General features: G+C 42.9%; 1 protein-coding gene across 1 annotated transcript in view; it reads left to right on the top strand.

Annotated features, from left to right (window-relative positions):
• The window catches only part of cwc22 (CWC22 spliceosome associated protein homolog), a 152939-nt gene that overhangs the window by 59777 nt on the left and 72568 nt on the right, over nt 1–20594 (top strand). The window contains exons 4-7 of the mRNA XM_084314720.1: nt 2306–2448; nt 4796–5062; nt 18480–18608; nt 20018–20186. Of these exons, the coding sequence (XP_084170846.1) occupies nt 2306–2448; nt 4796–5062; nt 18480–18608; nt 20018–20186 (708 nt within the window). The remainder of the gene's footprint in view (nt 1–2305; nt 2449–4795; nt 5063–18479; nt 18609–20017; nt 20187–20594) is intronic.

Raw genomic sequence — 20594 nt, 5'->3', positions numbered from 1 at the left:
TAACCAGGGCTTCTGTAGTTATGTAGAAATATGCACAAAGTTTAACCTCACCGAGTCCACATGGCTTTTTTACATACAGTTACGCCTATGTTTGAGGTCTCACGGTGTTCCATTACACAAACCAGTTGAACACCACAGATGCCACAAATTCTTCTATGAAAGAGAAACATTGGGAGGTTTTGTATCAGGTTTTTATTATCAATTAGGCCTAACAAAAATAATAGTTGGTTTCAGGTTGGTTGTCAGTTTGGCCATGGGTAGGTAGGGAATTTATTTTATTTTATTTTTTTATTTTATTCTTTCCCACGGCGACTATGGATAGGGAATTTATTTATTTAATTAAAATGTTCACAACAACATGGATGCATGTACTCTGCCAGCATGTTTAATATCCATAATACTAAATGTTTGACTAAGATTTCTATGAAACTTTATTCTTAAAAAAAAAAAAAAAAAAATCGGATTTTTTTTTTTTTTTTTTTTTTTAATATATAATTTTTTTTAAAAACTCATAAAATATATTGGGTCGCACCTAAATCGGCAGGGTCGGTCGGCAACCTGAAACCAACCATTATTTTTGTTAGGCCTTACTAACGTCCTCGTATGAAACCCTTCAACTAGACACTGTCTGGAGGAAGGATATTCCAGACCTGGAAAGTGACTTTGATTGGCAAGAAGCATGGGCAAATGTCCGTCTTACATCAAGGAACCCGGACCATCAACAAATCAATCTTAACTATATTCACAGGACATACTTGACTCCTATAAGGCTGAACAGAATGGGCCTGAAACAAGACTCAAAATGCTCCCAATGTACAAATGGAGACGAAGGGACATTTATGCACATGTATTGGGACTGCCCACCAGTTAAGGCATTCTGGAAAGATGTGACCCATCAATTATCAAAACTCGTATCTTGGAATATACCAGTACACCCCTCTGTATTGCTTTTAAATGATGTTTTTGAGTTTGCAGTAAATCCACAGCTAAAGAGATTGGTCTTATCGGGTATCACAGTTGCTAAAAAAACTGATCGCATCACGCTGCTTTCAACCGGAAAAAATTTGCCGGAAAGTTTGGTCTCTTACATATCTAGATGTGATATATCAAGAAATATCTACAGCAAGAATTCTGGGTCTCAACGAATCCAAAATGTCAATGTGGGTAGAAGTGGTGGAGAGAATAAAAGCTAGCTTATAATGGTAGTGTCTGGTTAGGAGTGAGGGATAATGGAGGTACTATCCAAGGAGGGGTCCGGGAGGGGGGGGGGGTTCGAGCTGGAGCATATGTGTGTAGGGTTTTAGAAAATGGGTATTAGGGGTATGTTCTATATAAACATTTATATAATTGTAATTTCGCTGGATATACACTGTATACGGTTAAAATGTTATTATAGACTTATCTTATCTTGTTTCTGTACTTGCATGTAATTTTAACCACCTTGACTGTTAGTTTCATTATGCATTATGTGTTGAGTACTGACTTTTAATAATTTTAGTTTTGCAATAAAAAAAATAATATAAAAAAAAAAGGGATCTTCTGACTGACTTGGAACTTCCTTAGGCGCCTGAGGAAGTAGAGGCGTTGCCGTGCCTTCTTCACAACACTGTCAATGTGTGTGGGTCCATTTGATGATTGTGTTGTTGTTCCGCTGTGCCACACAGTCATGTGTGTACAGGGAGTAGAGGAGGGGACTCAGAACACAGCCCTGGGGGGCCCCTATATTGAGCGTGTTGGATGAGGAGGTGCAGTTGCCTGCTCTTACCACCTGGGGTCTACCCGTCAGGAAGTCCAAGACCCACTGGCAGAGGTCATAGTTCAAGCCCAGGTCCCTGAGCTTGGCTATGAGTTTGGAGGGGACTATGGTATTGAATGCTGAGCTGTAGTCGATGAACAGCATTCTCACATAGTTCCCCTGCCTCTTGTCCAGGTGTGATGCTGCTGTGTGCAGCACATGGGCTATGGCGTCCTCTGTGGACCTGTTGGGGCGATATGCAAATTGCAGGGGGTCCAGGTTGATGGGGAGGGAGGAACAGATGTCCAGGGGGTGTCCAGATGTCGGGTCCAGGAGGTTGTTCTGTAACAGTCAGATAAGTAGGGAGCTGGTTGGAGACGGCACATTCAAGTGATTTATCTAATACTGAGCATGTTCAATAAGTTGGCTAACATAGCTAGCAGCCTCCCAGCCTTCTGTTCTGTTATATTCATCTGCTGAGCTGAAACTGGGCTGGTGCTTTTTGTCGATTAGACCAGAAGTCTTCTAAGTGTCCAGCTGTGAATAATGTTGTTGATCTTGTTGTTCCAGAGGAATCCAGACGAGGAGAGTCGAGCCGGCCAGAGGAGCCAGTCTCCACACCAGAGGTCCAGGTCTAGAGACAGGTCCAGGTCTAGAGAACGGTCCAGGAGTCGGGACAGAGACCAGCGCTATAACAGAGGACGATACGCACGGTAACACACACAGACCTATTGGCTACCACATATTTCACAAGTTATACTGTGACACATCTGTAAAGTGTCCCCCTACCAGCACTGTGGCTTTTGTTTACATTCCCCTGAGAAACTGACAGCATGGTGGAACACACGGCTCATATTCTCCTACACAGCTCTGTTACATATAGCCAACAAAGCTGTGACGCCTAGCATACCTAGTGTTCAGCTACTAGCATTCACCTACTAGCATACCTAGTGTTCACCTACTAGCATTTACCTACTAGCATACCTAGGGCTAGATCCACAAATAATGGATTGCACGGTGCTAGTTGCACCCTTACTTACAATTCATCATGAATTGAAAATGGGGGACCCTGATGTAAACAAGACTAAAGTCTTTCTGCATCCCCATAACAATTGTGTGTATTGAGCCATACTGTATTGTACCCATTCTGCAATCTGTTAATAAAATGTTCATTCAATCAATCACCGTGCAGATTGATTGATTGAATGAAAGTTTATGAACAGATTGCAGAATGGGTACAATACAGTACGGCTCAATACACACAATTGTTATGGGGATGCAGAAAGACTTTCGTCTTGTTTACATCAGGGTCCCCCATTTTCAATTCATGATGAATTGTAAGTAAGGGTGCAACTTGCACCGTGCAATCCATTCTTTGTGGATCTAGCCCCTAGTGTTCACCTACTAGCATACCTAATGTTCAGCTACTAGCATTCACCTACTAGCATACCTAGTCTTCAGCTACAAGCATACCTAGTGTACAGCTACTAGCATTCACCAACTAGCATGCCTAGTGTTCAGCTACTACCATTCACCTTAGGGCTGGGCGATATGGAAAAAAATCATATCGCGATAACGATATGATAATTTTATTTTATTTCTCGATATCGATAATTATCGAATTGTTATAAGTATAAAAAAAAATAAAAATTTTAACAACAGATGTATGTTTATTTTGCAGCAATTCTTTGTCATTGCCGCCATCTTTAGTGTTACATCCCCTCACACTCCAGTTCTCAGGCTGCAGCTGGTTTAAAAGCTAAAGTAAACCGGCTTCTCTGCTGGCTGTGGCTCCAGAGGAGTTGAACAGTTCTGGCTCTGCTAGTTTATTTTCGATCTTTTGGCGCTTTTTTGGTGGACAAACCACCGCACATGTGCACTGTGACTCGTGACTGGAGTCTAGTTCTGCTAGCACACATAGCCTACTGTGTACAGACGGTTTCAAAATGTATTTTAAATTAGAAAGCAAACAAAATAAATGGACAAGAGAAAAAGAAATCTGAATTTGGTCAGTATTGTCATTTGGACAAGCAAAGCCATTACTTTAAGTTGCAGGCAAGAAAGACAAGTCTGTCCACTGTCTCTGGTTTTAAAACTGCCCTGTTGCAGAAAAAAGAAAAAAAAAAACGATTTTTCGATTTTTTTTTTATTTCGATATTCGATATCGATTATTAAAATATATCGCGATATTTATCGTTATCGTTATATCGCCCAGCCCTAATTCACCTATTAGCATACCTAGTGTTCACCTACTAGCATACCTAGTGTTAATTAAGCTACCAGCATACCTAGTGTTCAGCTACTAGCATACCTAGTGTTCACCTACTAGCATACCTAGTGTTCACCTACTAGCATACCTAGTGTTCACCTACTAGCATACCTAGTGTTCACCTACTAGCATACCTAGTGTTCACCTACTAGCATACCTAGTGTTCACCTACTAGCATACCTAGTGTTCAGCTACTAGCATACCTAGTGTTCACCTACTAGCATACCTAGTGTTCAGCTACTAGCATACCTAGTGTTCACCTACTAGCATACCTAGTGTTCACCTACTAGCATGCCTAGTGTTCACCTACTAGCATACCTAGTGTTCAGCTACTAGCATACCTAGTGTTCACCTACTAGCATACCTAGCATTCACCTACTAGCATACCTAGTGTTCACCTACTAGCATACCTAGTGTTCACCTACTAGCATACCTAGTGTTCACCTACTAGCATTCACCTACTAGCATACCTAGTGTTCACCTACTAGCATTCACCTACTAGCATACCTAGTGTTCACCTACTAGCATTCACCTACTAGCATGCCTAGTGTTCACCTACTAGCATTCACCTACTAGCATACCTAGTGTTCACCTACTAGCATTCACCTACTAGCATGCCTAGTGTTCACCTACTAGCATTCACCTACTAGCATACCTAGTGTTCACCTACTAGCATTCACCTACTAGCATGCCTAGTGTTCACCTACTAGCATTCACCTACTAGCATACCTAGTGTTCACCTACTAGCATACCTAGTGTTCACCTACTAGCATTGATCTTTGTCTGTCCAGTGACCGTCATGGTGATCGCTACGATGATCACTATGATGACAGAGATGGCCTCTACGACCGACGACCCAATCGCGACGGAGACCCAGAGCACAGGAGGCGGGCTCGCTCCCACTCCCCAGCCAATTTGGAGCCAGCAGCACCCACAGAGGAGCCTCCAACCAAGAAGAAGAAAGAGGAGGTGGATCCAATCCTGACACGGACAGGCGGGGCTTACATCCCCCCTGCCAAGCTGCGGATGATGCAGGCACAGATCACTGACAAGAGCAGGTAGCCTGTCTGTCTAATAACCAGTCTGTCTGTCTAATAACCTGTCTGTCTGTCTATTATCCTGCTTGTCTGTCTCTTTGCCTGCCTGTCTGTCTCTATGCCAGTCTGTATATATGTCTGTATTTTATAATAAAACACAAGATACTTGTGTCCTAATGATCAGGATAAGTGCTCAATGAAGAAACCCACTCCCATTTCTAAAAGAAAGTCTTAATATGTCTATAAATACTATCGAACTACATACAATGAATGTATTACGTGGTCCATAATGGCCCTACCACATGGCCCCTAAAGATCACCACAACCCACCGTGTAGATCAGTGGGTTGATCTGATCTTGTTACAACAGATGGCCAGTTGAAGTTCTTGAAGGCTGAAATCAGCACGGCGTGATCACATGAACCAGCTCGCAATCATCTCCGAGTTCTGCACACAGTTCTGGATAATTATCTGTTATATCGAGATAATGAAATAAATGAATCCGTTATCGCGAGAAAACAGACTTTGTTCAATCGAGATAACAAAATAATAAGACGTTATCACGAGAAAACTTAAATAATAAATAAAGGCGTGGCCGTTTTCGCCTTCCGTACTTCTCTTGCCATGGACAATTAAATGTTTTATTTCATGAAAGTCTAGGCCTGCATTAAGTGTTTCCAGCAGTAGGCTATAATTTGATGCAAAAAAACTAAAATGGTTATTGAATGTTCCATTTGGACTTGCATTTCATGCAACTGAAATTACAAGCTTTTTAAAATAAGCTCAATGTCTGCATTTTAAATGAGGGGGTCGGGGTTGGTCCGCCAAAAAGTGGACCGGGCAGAAAATGTATTTGGAACCCCTGGTGTAGATGGATAGGCAGTGAGAGACAACTTTGGACAACAAAAAACATTGGACCTCATTCACCAACATTGTCTTAAGATTTCTCTCACAACAACCTCCTTGGAAGGTCGTAAGGGAAAGCCGGCGACAATTACCCCCGGAATCACCAACGTGTGGAGAGGTTGTCTTAACTTGCCGAATTATCATAGCTCTGCGAACCCCTGATGCGCGTTCTTACTTACTTCAAGTTCATTTGCATACAGACATGCCCCTCCAGCTCATTATAATGCGAGGGCTGTGCAAAAAAAGCATCTGCGTTGCATGAGCTGATCCCTGTATTCAACAGGTAGAGCTGAAGCGCTTTGCAACGGATCAAAATGAGATCAGATTAAAATGTATTGTCATCATACAGCACACTACAGGGCTGTACAGTGCGACGAGGTTATCGCAAATTGCCCCTATTTATGGCCCGTGCGAGTGGAAAATAATATTTGGGGGCAACCTTGCGAGTAGTGATTTCTACCCTTCATTCGCATTTCACTCCTAAATTAATCCATACAAATTGGATAAAAAAATAGAAAAACATTAGCCTACAACCAGGGCTGTACAGTGCGACATAATGTCGCGCGGTGCTATGAAAAATTCTTTCTGCGATAAATGAATTTACTGCGTAGCCCGTGTGTGAAAAAAATATTTGCGTGTGAAGTGAATCTGGGCCACGCTATTCTACTTGGTAGTTGTAGTCTATCGTGCGATTAAATACCATGTCCCTGTCTGCGTAGAGTCCATACATCCAACACCAAATCCCATAATTCCTAGCGAACAATCGAAACGAAACTCCATGAAGATGAAACTGAATGTGGCCTATTGCATCGCCAAAGTAGAACTTCCTTTCAATAAGTTTAAGCCACTAATTTTGCTCTGCAAGAAGAACGGAGCGGATATCAGTCCATCTTGACAACCACGTCCGATGTGGAGAGATAAGAGACCATAGCCGATTAAATTAAGTCGGATCTGGCAGTGATGATTGACGGGGACACAGACACTTATAACAAATGTCAGCCATGCATTAGGTGAGTAGCCCACTATTAGGACGTTTTTCAATACTTAAATACTGTCTACTTAAATTTCCCTCCGGGGATCAATAATGTATCAACCTATCTATCTAATAATGAGACGATATGCAAATAAGATAATACTAATAATTGTCACGGTTCCCCGTATGAAAGTGGCTTGCAACTTACTGCTGGTAAAATCATTGTTTATTTCTCCTTTTGCATAGTATTACATTCCTCTTCTATAAACAAAGTCCTACCGTAAGAGCCTCATACGGGTCAATTAAACCTTTTTGATTCGAGTCTTTCCTTCGAGCTAAGTTGAACTGAACATTTCACTGTCAAAAGCGCTAACTTAAACAAGGTTGCGTCGCAACACGGTTTTCAAAATAAAGGTCACATACAAATACCGTAGTAGGCCTCTCAATTCTTATAAAAAAAAGTCCCGGATATACATAAACATTAATTGGCATAGATCTCTATAAACGGCCCAACACATTGATCACTTTAGGCACACCCTGAAACCAGTAACATCACAAATATGAAGCGGGTAATTACCCATAAAAATAATAAACCTTTCATGGGGTTATTTACAATAATAATAATTAATTTGATTTATAAAGCACTTTTCATTGTGAAACAAAGGTATGCAGAGTTTCTTGTCCTCCTGATTAATGCAATGGTGCGTGTGTGTTGTGGTGATCTCATTCAAGGAGCTCTACAACCACACACACACACACAGTTTGTTGTTTTTGTTCTATTAGTGATTTACACACTTTCTCAGTTGGTTCATTATAAAAGATACAAACCTGAAAACAAAAGCACTTACATGTTAAATAAAAGGACCACAGTAATGAGGCAGGAGGAACAAATTCTTTTGCACTATAATGGTAAATTGTTATTAAAAAATGTGTGCAACTGTGCCCCTAGTGAAAAAGCTTAGCGTACAGCCCTGCACTATAGCCATATAGTGGAATAGTCTATTAATATTCCATATTTATACTGTCTCGTTGCGTGCTCCTGGCCACCTTTCGCGCACACACACACGCAAGAGCGCGTACTGTATAGTCTACGTGCGTATTATTCTAATGACTTGTTTCATTAGGAGATGGTAGAGATTATATGCGCTGCCCTATAGTAGTACATACAGTACACATCTTATAGCATGACATCTTAAGGCCGCCACAGAGTCGGGCGTGAGCGGACCAGAGGCGTCGTGCACCAGTGTCTTACTGCTCGGCGTGTTGGTTGACATCGACCTGCATTAAATGTAGTAAACTGGCATGAGAAATGTCGGAAATTGGTAAGCGGTGGTACGCTTGACTGAAACCTCAAACGATTGCGGACATGTCACGCAGAGACCGGTCTGCTCACAGTACGCCCGACTGTACTGTACTTACTGTACGTACTACTATACATTTACATTTAGTCATTTAGCTGACGCTTTTATCCAAAGCGACTTACAAGTTCTGTACGACAAGTCATCAGGAAGGGCACAACTCTATCAGCTGAGCAACAAGTTCTCAAGTTTCAAGTTTCTCAAGTTTCTTTAATAGTTGTCATACAGAAGTACAGAATACTTTTATACAAAATGCTTCTTACTGTTACGCTCCAGAGACTGTGCAAGACAAGATAAGTATGAAATAAAATAACATAGTATAGCATGTAAATTAGAAGTAAAAAAATTAGGTCACAGTGTTCAGTATAGACATATGTACAATGTTCGATGCAGAATAAACGTAACTGAGTTACCATATAATATACAATATACTATATAGTGCAAGGCATAAATGGGATGAGGTGCAATTTAGGTACAATTTACAGTAGGTGTACGAGTTGTAGTGCAAATCCTTTATCAATAAATATAAAGTGTGTTTGTGTGATCTAAAGTGTGGAGAGTGGGTGCTGCAGTGTGTTGTTTGTTTAAGTGAGTCTGTGTGCTTGTGTGCATTTGATGGTTGTTGCATAGTGTTTATTGTTCGTTTAGCAGCCTGATGGCCTGGGGATAGAAGCTTCTTCTGAGTCTTTCTGTGCTCGCCTTAAGACTCCGGTATCGCTTGCCTGACTGCAGCAGTTCAAAGAGGCAGTTGTTCGGGTGGCTGGAGTCCTTGATGATTCTCTTAGCCTTCCCCCTGCACCGCTTGTTGTAAATGTTCTAGAGGGTGGGAAGCCCCCCTCCAATTGTGCGTTCGGCTGAACGTGTCACTCTTTGTAGTCTGCTACGGTCTTGTGCAGTGCTATTCCCAAACCAGGAGGTGATGTTGCCAGTCAGGATGCTCTCTATTGTACATGAGTAGAAGTTCCTAAGGATCTTCTGACTGACTTGGAACTTCCTTAGGCGCCTGAGTAAGTAGAGGCGTTGTCGTGCCTTCTTCACAACGCTGTCAATGTGTGTGGTCCATGTCAAGTCCTCGGATATGTGGGCTCCGAGGTACTTGAAACTGTTCACTCTCTCAACCGGTGCCCCGTCGATGCTGAGGGGGCTGTAGTCCTTGACCCCCGACCTCCTGAAGTCCACAATCATCTCTTTTGTTTTGCTGACGCTCAGGGAGAGGCAGTTCTCCTGACACCACTGTGACAGATTCTCTACCTCTTCCAGGTAGGCCCTCTCGTCGTTGGCAGAGATCAGGCCCACCACTACTGTGTCATCAGCAAATTTGATGATTGTGTTGTTGTTCCGCTGTGCCACGCAGTCATGTGTGTACAGGGAGTAGAGGAGGGGGCTCAGAACACAGCCCTGGGGGGCCCCTATGTTGAGCGTGATGGATGAGGAGGTGCAGTTGCCTGCTCTTACCACCTGGGGTCTGCCCGTCAGGAAGTCCAAGACTCACTGGCAGAGGTCATAGTTCAAGCCCAGGTCCCTGAGCTTGGCTATGAGTTTGGAGGGGACTATGGTATTGAATGCTGAGCTGTAGTCGATGAACAATGTTCATCAAAGTGTTGAGTGCTACTGTTATGTACCAGGAGCCTGATCACTCCTGTGTCACTGTGCGTGCAGGCGTGTCACGGGGCATGCAGGTGAGGGCTGCCAATTAGCTAATTAGTGCTGATTGGTTACCTGCTGGGAGCTTTAAAACCAGCCCTGGAAACACACATGCAGGGTCTGTGTTTAGAGGAGTGTTGGGTAACAGATAGCTTTGATAGAACAGAAGATCCTTGTACTTTAGTTTACACCAGTAATTCCTTGTTAGAGTAGCATTTTGAGTTTGAGCACGGTGTTTTGGTGTTGGTTTGCACATAGGTTGCGGGCCTTTGAGCCAGGGTCGTAACAGTTGGGCGCTCGTCCGGGATATTTACCCCTAGCAATTTGTTTGGTGTTTTTTTTTTGTGTTACACGGGGTGTCATGGTGTTATGGTTTGGGTGGTGTTCGTTACATATTATGTAACGTGGGGGCTTGAGCCGTTTCATCAAACAGGTGAGTATGCCTTATTTGTTTGTACTTTGATGTGACTACTTATGCTGTTAAAATATATAGTTTAGTGGGCACCACATGTAGATAGGGACATTATTTTCTGGTTGTTGGTTAGCTTCCTGTGCACCACGTACTCCTGGGGCAGTCATGGAAGGGATTAGCACCATCTACTTGTCTGGTACCATACCATGTACTGGACGGGTGGATGGTCAAATATGATCTTTGGCTGGTAGCAGGTGTGGTTGAAGATGGTTAGGTCTACAGGGCATTATCTTAAGGGTAGGTCGATTAGGGGGCCAGAAAACACAGGTAGTGTGGTAGGGCCTGATTTAGTGTTTCTTAGGGTAGACATGTGGTGGGCCGGTTGTGACTGCAGTTTAGATGTAGAAGCATAAGTAGTCATATCAGGTTAGAAGGGCCACCTGTTTGAATTTGTTTGTTGTATTTGTTTTCTTTGGTTTGAGTGTTTGGTTAGCATACCGGTTAGCACCTAACACCCTGCGTATACCACGGTAATGCGGTAATCGCGGCAGCTCTAGTTTCAGCCAATCAGAATCGAGAAATTTGCATGCCGTTGTATAAGTCTCAATAAACGCCAAAATCATATCGATTATTAAGTTTATAAAGCGATCCATATATCGGTCAGGAGCCTTGCAACAATGTCTGACTGCCGGATGAATTTAATCGACGCACACCTCCCACTTCCTGACCATCCACCAGGCGGCGGTATTGAGCCGTCGTTGTATTGAGCCGTAGGGTCCAGCTGCAGCGTCGGAGGTGTATATATGAATTATGAATGCCATGGCGAGAAAAGTAAATATTGATCTCAATATCGCTGTACAGCGTGGTCTGGAAGACGACGCATGGCGGGCACTAACGCTGTACAGCGTCGATGGCGGGGAATGTGTTAACGCATCCACCGCCATCCACGTTTTAAAGCGGTATTGCCCGCCATGCTTTGACCTAGGGCTGGGCGATATGACGATATTATATAAATATCGGGTACAGTTCATTAACGATACACTTTTTTAACGTATCATGGATATCGTGATGTTTTGCCCAAGAGGATTGTATCGCGTCAATCTGGTCCACACGTTCAAACTTTTGAACAACGCCGCCCCCACACACACACACTACTGCATCAAAGTTACTACTTATGATTAACAAATTCATTCGTTTTGTGGCATTAACGTTATATAGTTACACGTTCAATAACATCAGCGTATTTACCCGAACATAGCAACGTCCGAGGATGACATAGATAGCAAGCATTACTCGTTCATATCTCAGCCCGTGCTGAGTAGTACCCATTCTGCGGTCTGTTAATAAAGTTTTCAATCAGACAGATGTATGGAAAGGCTTTTATTATAACATTCGTTGCAGTAAAATCATTATGCCTCGTTTAGTCATGCTGCGGTGCGCTGGTAATCTATCGTCTGCCGCGGGTATCTAACGTTGTTGTTGTTGTTCAGAACAAAATCAATGGAGGACCGTCTGGAAAGTAAAAAACGAATAGCGCTTGCCGATTGGTGCTAAGAACAGCAGGGCGGGTGCAAGCGGTGTGACGTAATTGGCAGACTCGACTGTCAATCAAAATTATTCTGTTGCCGGCTGAATGATTGAATGAAAACTTTATTAACAGATTGCAGAATGGGTACAATACAGTACAGCTCAATACAACAACAGTGGACTGGAGGATGAAGACCAGAAAAAGACTTTCGGCTTTTTTACATAAGGGTCCTCCATTTTCAATTCATCAAAACATTTAGAGACATACAAATATACAGTAGTTTCATAAAAATGCTACTGATTGATTGATTTAAAACTTTATTAACATATTGCAGAATGGGTACAGTACAGCTCAATACATACAATTGTTAAGAGGATGCAGACCAGAGAAAGACTTTCGTCTTTATCAGGGTCCCCCATTTTCAATTCATCATATTTCATATCTAAATCATATAATATCTCATTGCTAAATATATGCAATATATAATCTAATAATCCAATAATCTAAATCTAATATATAATATAAAAATGCTAAATGCATGGGTATTTTATTTTGTTTTTAATGTTAGCTTGCAAACTCAAATACTGTCTTGGTAAGCCTCATAATGAATTGTTTGGGGAAAAAAAGAAAAACATTGTGATGTGTATCGTGTATCGCCGAAAGGTCAGAAAATACCGTGATATCATATTTAGGCCATATCGCCCAGCCCTACTTTGACCGCCAGATCTCGCTGTACAGCGTTATTGAGATCAATATTTAATTTTTTCGCCATGGCATTCATAATTCATATATACACCTCCAACGCTGCAGCTGGACCCTAAAAGTGAAGGCAACGACGGCTCAATACCGCCGCCTGGTGGATGGTCGGTCGAGTTACACTCGGAACAACAGGAAGTGGCCGATGTGCATCGATTAAATTCATCCGGCCGTCAGACATTGTTGCAAGGCTCCCGACAGACACAATGTACATAATGGATCGCTTTATAAACTTAATAATCGATATGATTTCGGCGTTTATTGCGACATACAAACCGGAAATGGACCTAGGCGATCGACGTCCTATACTTGGGATATTTCACCGCCAGTCTCTTTGACGCACGGTAAGAGGACACTAACGTTATTTTCAGCCCAATTGTTTATTCATTTCACTGCAAACCATCTGATCAATATATCACCCATACTACATAAAGCCGTTACTGATGATCGGGGAATTATAAACGACCCCCCCCCCCCTTTTCCTCCACGCATGATGAAGCATAACGTATACGATCATATACAGTTGAATTTTTTAATATAGCGTGCATAGGGAATAAACGGCAATCGATAATCTATATATGCGTTTAGGCCTATAACTCACGTTCTAGGAATTACTGCAGAAAACGATAAAAACATAGTTATATTCTAGAAGGTATTTTTGTATGAATGTATGAATGAAAAAGTATAACGTTCCTACATCCTGAACGATAGATAATCGATGTTGAATGGGCCATAGTAATGTCAATTTAGCAATACAATTTAAAAAGTTATAGCCCTGCAAAGAAGGTAAACATTTCCATAGGCTTACAGTGGTGGCAGACTAGGTATATTGATGGGTATAACCCAGGGGTCGGCAACCTGCGGCCTCGAGGCCGCATGCGGCTCTTTAGCCAATCAGCTGCGGCTCCCTGGCCCTTTTTTTTTTTTTTTTTTTTTTTTTCTTATTTTGGAGATCGCTGTCATACTGTGACACTGAAATGAAAAAATATTTCATCAACTAAGATATTTAGTCAACAAAAGGCTTACCTGTATGCCTGATATGTGGTGCGAAATTTGCGAACAATGGAAAATTTACTTTTTATTTTATAGATTTTCCACAAATAAGGGAAGGACTCTTAATAGAGCTGCATAGTTCAGTGTTTTATTTCAAAGTAGGTCTACAGTTGCCAGTGTTTTTTTCTCCTTTTCTGTGTTTTATTTCAAAGTAGGTCTACACATGGTATTCTTTTTTCAAAGTGGACTACTTTCTATTTTATAAATGTTCCACAAATAAGGGAAGGACTCAAATATACCTGAATAGTTCAGGGTTTTATTTCAAAGTCGGTCTACAGACACCAGTGTTTTGTCTCCTCTTCTGTGTTTTATAAAAAAAATAGGTCTATACTCTTCATAAGAGTTTGAGGTTTTCCTTTGTTATAACAGGTAAAAACAGCAATTAAAACGTTTTTTTTTCTTTTTGTTGCTTTATAATCCCATTAGTATAAAGTATAATAAATCGCAAATTACTTTGGGTATGCAATTGTCAGGCGTTTTATGCTAAATGTGGGGTATGCTTGGGGATATATAAAACGTTATACACTGTTATCTTCATTTTAAGGGTAAATAGGTTGTGCGGCTCCCTGAGCATTTTATTTTGTGGGACGGGGGAAAAGTGGCTCTTTTGATAGTAAAGGTTGCTGACCCCTGGTATAACCAATGGCAGGGAATGTGTTAACTAGGGATGGGTACCGAATTCGGTACTTTTAACTTAAGGTACCGAACCGAAACACATCTGTACTACAGAGTATCGATCAAGTGAGATACTGAAGAATTTTTTTTTTTCAATATTTTTTTATACCTTTTTTCTTTTCATGTCAACGTTCACACGCACAATATATGCTTACCTAGGATTTGACTTGATTCAACAACAAAGCAGTCTGAGCAATGGCAAGCCGAAAACTGTCAATTGTAGTTATTTGAAGTTTGGATTTTTTTTTCACGACTGAGGTAGGTAAATAAATTTTTTTTTAGACTAAAGTACCGAAAAAAGGTACTGTTGGGTACCGGTATCGATTCACAGGTACCGGTACCGTATCGGTTCAAATGTGAAAGGTACCCATCCCTAGTGTTAACACATTAGGTGCCATGCAGTATGCCCATCATATACCACTCTCTGCCAGTGCTGTAACCCTATGGAGTGGCTCACCTTCTTTGCAGGGCTATAACTTTTTAAATATTATAGCTATATCGACATTACCGTACTTTTCGGACTATAAGCCGCGGCTTTTCCCCCCATTTTTCGACCCTGCGGCTTATATAACGGTGCGGCTAATCTATGGATTTTTACAGCTAACTGGGCGCGCTCCCTCAGCTCTGTGACCGTCAGATCAGACTCCTAAATCTGCTGCAGCAGTGCACGCCTTGCCCCTCCTCCTCCCCCTCACGTCAACAAACTATTACGGCAAGAATCTAGTGTATGAGCAGCTCAGGGCTCCTCTTTCAACATAACTGAAGCATTAAACAAAATGACCCAGTCAACAAACTATTCACTTTAGTTTATTTATACATGAGGCGTTGTCTAATGTTATCTAGCTGCTGATAGCTCCTGATATCAACGTCTGATATCATCAGTTTGGCACTCGATTTCGCAGGTGCTGGCTAGTGCTGGCTAGCGCTGGTTAACTGGCTATCGTTATGAGCGCTAACGTTGCGACCTACTGTACCTGGCGCTGCTAACTGGCTATCGTTATGAGAGCTAACGTTGCTACCTACTGTACCTGGCGCTGCTAACTGGCTATTGTTATGAGAGCTAACGTTGCTAACTACTGTACCTGGCACTGCTAACTGGCTATCGTTATGAGAGCTAACGTTGCTACCTACTGTACCTAGCGCTGGCTAACTGGCTATCGTTATGAGAGCTAACGTTGCTACCTACTGTACCCGGCGCTGCTAACTGGCTATCGTTATGAGAGCTAACGTTGCTACCTACTGTACCTGGCGCTGCTAACTGGCTATCGTTATGAGAGCTAACGTTGCTACCTACTGTGTACCTGGCGCTGCTAACTGGCTATTGTTATGAGAGCTAACGTTGCTACCCACTGTACCTGGCGCTGGCTAACTGGCTATCGTTATGAGAGCTAACATTGCTACCTACTGTACCCGGCGCTGCTAACTGGCTATTGTTATGAGAGCTAACATTGCTACCTACTGTACCCGGCGCTGCTAACTGGCTATCGTTATGAGAGCTAACGTTGCTACCTACTATACCTGGCGCTGCTTACTGGCTATCGTTGTGAGAGCTAACGTTGCTACCTACTGTACCTGGTGCTGGCTAACTGGCTATCGTTGTGAGAGCTAACGTTCCTACCTACTGTACCCGGCGCTCCTAACTGGCTATCGTTATGAGAGCTAACGTTGCTACCTACTGTACCTGGCACTGCTAACTGGCTATCGTTATGAGAGCTAACGTTGCTACCTACTGTACCCGGCGCTGCTAACTGGCTATCGTTATTAGAGCTAACGTTGCTATCTACTGTACCTGGGGGGTCGTTTATGATTCTTTGATTGTCACTAACGGCTTTCTTTAGTAAGACACCATACATTGATCGGACAGATTGCAATGAAATAAATGGACAATCTAGCTGGAAATAATGTTAGATTCCTCTTACCTGTGGCCGATGCGTCTGGAGAGAAAAAAATTCAATTATTTGATGTCGATCTGCTAGATCCATTTTCCGTTTGTATGGCGCTATAAACGCCGAAAGCATATTTATCCTTGCGTCTCGAAAGCGATCCAATGCACTCGAGGTGTGTATATTGATCCACGTTACAAGATATCTCTGCCGGAGGCGGTTAGGTGGCCGAGCGGAGATTGCGTTCGTCACCAACCCCGGAGCTGTGAGCTGGATTCGCCTGTTCGAATCCAGCTCACAGCTCCGGGGTTGTCACCAGCTTGGCTGGCCGTCTGCACTAATACAATTGGCTGTATTAGAGGGTGGGAGAAGCTGGCGGGGTGGGTCCGGGTCGTTGTAAACAGCGACTCCTACAGTTCGGTCGGGGCGCCTGCTAAGCGCGGATAGGACTTGAGGGGGATAGTGTGGTCCTCCCACACGCTACGCCCTCTCGATGAGAATCCGCGCTGCCAGGTGAAAAGAAGCGGTGATTGGCTGGACGTGTGTCGGAGGAAGCACGTGGTAGCCTCCACTCTCCCAGATGATCTGACTGTGGGGGGTAAGTGCGCAGCGACCAGGAAGGGACTGGGAATTGGCATACGACTAACATTGGGATGGGAGAAAATCGGAGGAAAATGGAGGGGGAAAAAGATCAATAAAAAAAAATATATATATATATCTCTGCCGGAGGATTTTCCCAGATGCACCGAGCGACGAGCGCCACTTCCGGCACTACTCGCCCGAAATCCACCAGGCGGCTGTATTGAGGCGTTGTAATATCAGACCAGGTCCAGCTGGCTCCCGGAGGCTTCCTGGATGAATTATGAATGCCAATAGCGAATAAAAGAAATAACGATCATAAAAACGAGTTTATTCGTTGTTTGGCAATCAACGCATGGCGGCCAATAACGAGTATACTCGTCATTGGCAATTAATGTGTTAAAAGGCCAACCATGTATATATACTACGTGTTACCACTCTGTTTTGCTTTTATTCCATTTTAATATCCTACTCAATGTCACAGAGCTGTATTTTGGCTGGAAACGGCATATCGGGACTCCGAAAGTACAGTACCGGCCATATCCTGGTTTTGGCGCTGTCTCGATAATGCAGTTTCCCCTGTTGCATACCGGGTGTCACTTTTTTTTTATTATTCCGGATTAGCTTTTCTGTTAGCCTGAAGCTATGGCTTTACCAGATCGCCTGGAATACTTTTTGCGACACCGAATTCAGTATGCAGTAAAGAAATATAGCATCAGCCAATGGACACATCGATCTACCAGATGGCGATCAAATAACTGGGAAATTCTTTTTGGAATCCAACCGGCCACAGGTAAGAGCGATTTGACGTCAATTTCAGTCTGATCGGGCCTTGTTCTCATAGCCATCCACCCATTCAGCGTATGATGTTGCAATAACGAATGCCGTTATTGGTAATCAATAATCAGAAACAACTTCCCCCGCCCCCCCCCCCCCCCCCTCTTTCATGCATTCATGGTGGACCATGATACCGATCATATGCATTTTGATTTTTAACTCTAGCTTATGTATGGCCGAAACTCAAATCGATTTAACGTTATTAGCTTAGCGCCCTATAACTAGCTTTGCAGGAATTACCCCAGAACATTGCGGTATATAGTTCATATTCACAACGCTATAAAATGGGAACGTATTGATGAAAAATGTTTTTCTTTATGGCATATTGAAGGGAACGTTTATACTGTCAATTGACAATGGACACATAGCAATAATATAAAATATAGATTTAGCTCTACAAACAACCTCACGCACAGTGAAAACTTGTAATGAAAAGCTGGCCTCATAGAGTGGGAATAGACGGGCCCCAATGGCCCTGAATGTGTTAAGAAAACGGTGCACATCAGTCTGTCCGACTTACGACTGCTCTTCAGCGCTCCTAAATCCTTCTCTTAGTTAAGACCAAATCCAGGAGATGGGACCGTTGGTGAATCCCAAAATCGGCCCGAAAATGTCTTAAGTGGAGCTAGGACAAAAATATGTCTGATCTTTTGTCTTAAGTCAGTTGGTGAATCAGACCCATTGTCCTTCACTTTTTGTTGTTTTATCTAAACTTAAAGCCTTTGACACCGTTGATCATACCTTACTTTTGTAAAGATTGCATAATGTATATATGTATGTATTTATTATACATGTATGTATGTATTGGTATGAATAACGCCTCCCCTCCCTCCAGCCTGGCCTATCAGAGGATGAGCTGGGAGGCCTTGAAGAAATCCATCAATGGTCTGATCAATAAAGTTAACGTTTCCAACATCGCCAACATCATCCAGGAACTGCTGCAGGAGAATATCGTCAGGGGCAGGTAACACACACACACGCACGCACGCGCGTGCACACACACACACACAAACAGGGGGCGAAACTGGAGCCCGCCACCCGCCATTGGCGCTCAGTTTTTACGTTTGGCGCCTCCCACTGAGAGGTCTGCCCGCCGTGTGGCGGGCAATCAAATAGTCATGTGAAAACCGAAAATCATGATCCAATTCTGAGCGGAGTTCTCACTCGCTGTCTGCTCCTACCCCTCCCGCACCTGTTTCTGTATGCTGCTGCTATTGCCTCGGACAGTCACCGTGACTGACGTTAGTCTAGTCAGAGGGACCTCCGTGAGCTAATGTTAGCTACTGTTACAAAATGACCCAGTCAACTATTCACTTTTAGTTTAATACATGAGGCATTGTGTAACGTTATCCAGCTGGCTAGCTACTGATAGCTCCCGACATCAACAACTGCTCCAGCAAGTGTCCAGTGCATAATACCTCCGTTGGCTAGGTAGCTTATGTTAGCCCACGTTAGCTCACTAGTCACTACGAAATGTCCCAGTAAACTAAATAGTTCAGAGGCGTTGTCCCAACGCCAACCAGCTCCTGACATCAATGTCCTACAACATGCGTATTCGAGCCCCTGGCTTACATCGCATGAGGGCTGCTGACTAGGGTCCAGGTGCAGCGCAGGAGAATCCTTTCATGCTGAATGTAAGAGTAGGGTCCAGCTGCAGCGCCGGAGAATCCTTGCTGGAGCTGGAGGCCACTTGAGTATACACACAGACAGTGGAGCTATTTGCAGACAGCGAGGTGGCTATGTCTCGCAGATAATACAACTACAAGTATGATTATATAATATATATATTTTATTAAAAAAAATATTTTTTTATATAAAATTATTATTATTATTTTTTTAATCAAAAAAAAGTTGGCAGGTAAGAAATATGCTTGGCAGGTAGTTTCTTCCCATTTACCCGCCACTGGCCGGTGAGTCAAAAAGTAAATTTCGCCCCCTGCACACACACACACACACAGGGTTGTAATGGTTATTTGATGTTGTTAATGTGTTTGCTTGTTACGGTGAGGACAGCGAAAACATTGTTCCTGTAGTCAAGTTCGCACAATATGTAAATCTTCTCCATTCTGTGTTTATTCATTGAGGCGGAGGATTGCACTTGTTTCTAAGCTTTAAAACTGACATAACCATTGTGTTCGCTGTATCAAAAGATAATTTTTTCTTGATTTGGAGCAGTGGAAATAGTTGGATACTTTTTTTTTTTTTTTTTTTTTTACATTGTGCATCTGGAGAAAAGTGAGATCGAAAAAAGCAACGTACGATTCAACGTATTTCCTCAACGGGACAGGTTGGTGTTATGACAAGTTACTAAGAGGCACTAGTATGTATAACAGTGTTTACTGTGTCTCTGTCACATTCCCTGTCTCTCTCCAGAGGCCTGTTGTCTCGTTCTGTGCTCCAGGCTCAGTCAGCCTCTCCTACCTTCACTCATGTGTATGGGGCGGTGGTTGCCATCATCAACTCCAAGTTCCCTCAGATTGGAGAGCTCATCCTGAAGAGGCTTGTCCTCAACTTTAGAAAGGGCTACAGACGTAACGACAAGGTCTGCTCTCTCTTCTCCATCCTGTCTTCTCTCTTCTCCATCCTGTCTGCTCTCTTCTCTATCCTGTCTGCTCTCTCTCTTCTCCATCCTGTCTACTCTCTTCTCCATCCTGTCTGCTCTCTTCTCTATCCTGTCTGCTCTCTCTCTTCTACATCCTGTCTGCTCTCTTCTCCATCCCGTCTGCTCTCTTCTCCATCCTGTCTGCTCTCTCTCTTCTCTATCCTGTCTGCTCTCTCTCTTCTCTATCCTGTCTGCTCTCTCTCTTCTCCATCCTGTCTGCTCTCTCTCCATCCTGTCTGCTCTCTCTTCATACTGTGCTCTCTCTCTCTTCATACTGTCTGCTCTCTCTTCATACTGTGCTCTCTCTCCATCCTGTCTGCTCTCTCTTCATACTGTGCTCTCTCTCTC

The sequence above is a fragment of the Notolepis coatsorum genome (genome assembly GCF_963971535.1).
Source record: "Notolepis coatsorum genome assembly, chromosome: 5".
NCBI classification, from domain to species: domain Eukaryota; kingdom Metazoa; phylum Chordata; class Actinopteri; order Aulopiformes; family Paralepididae; genus Notolepis; species Notolepis coatsorum.
This window is presented reverse-complemented; position numbering and strand designations above follow the sequence as displayed.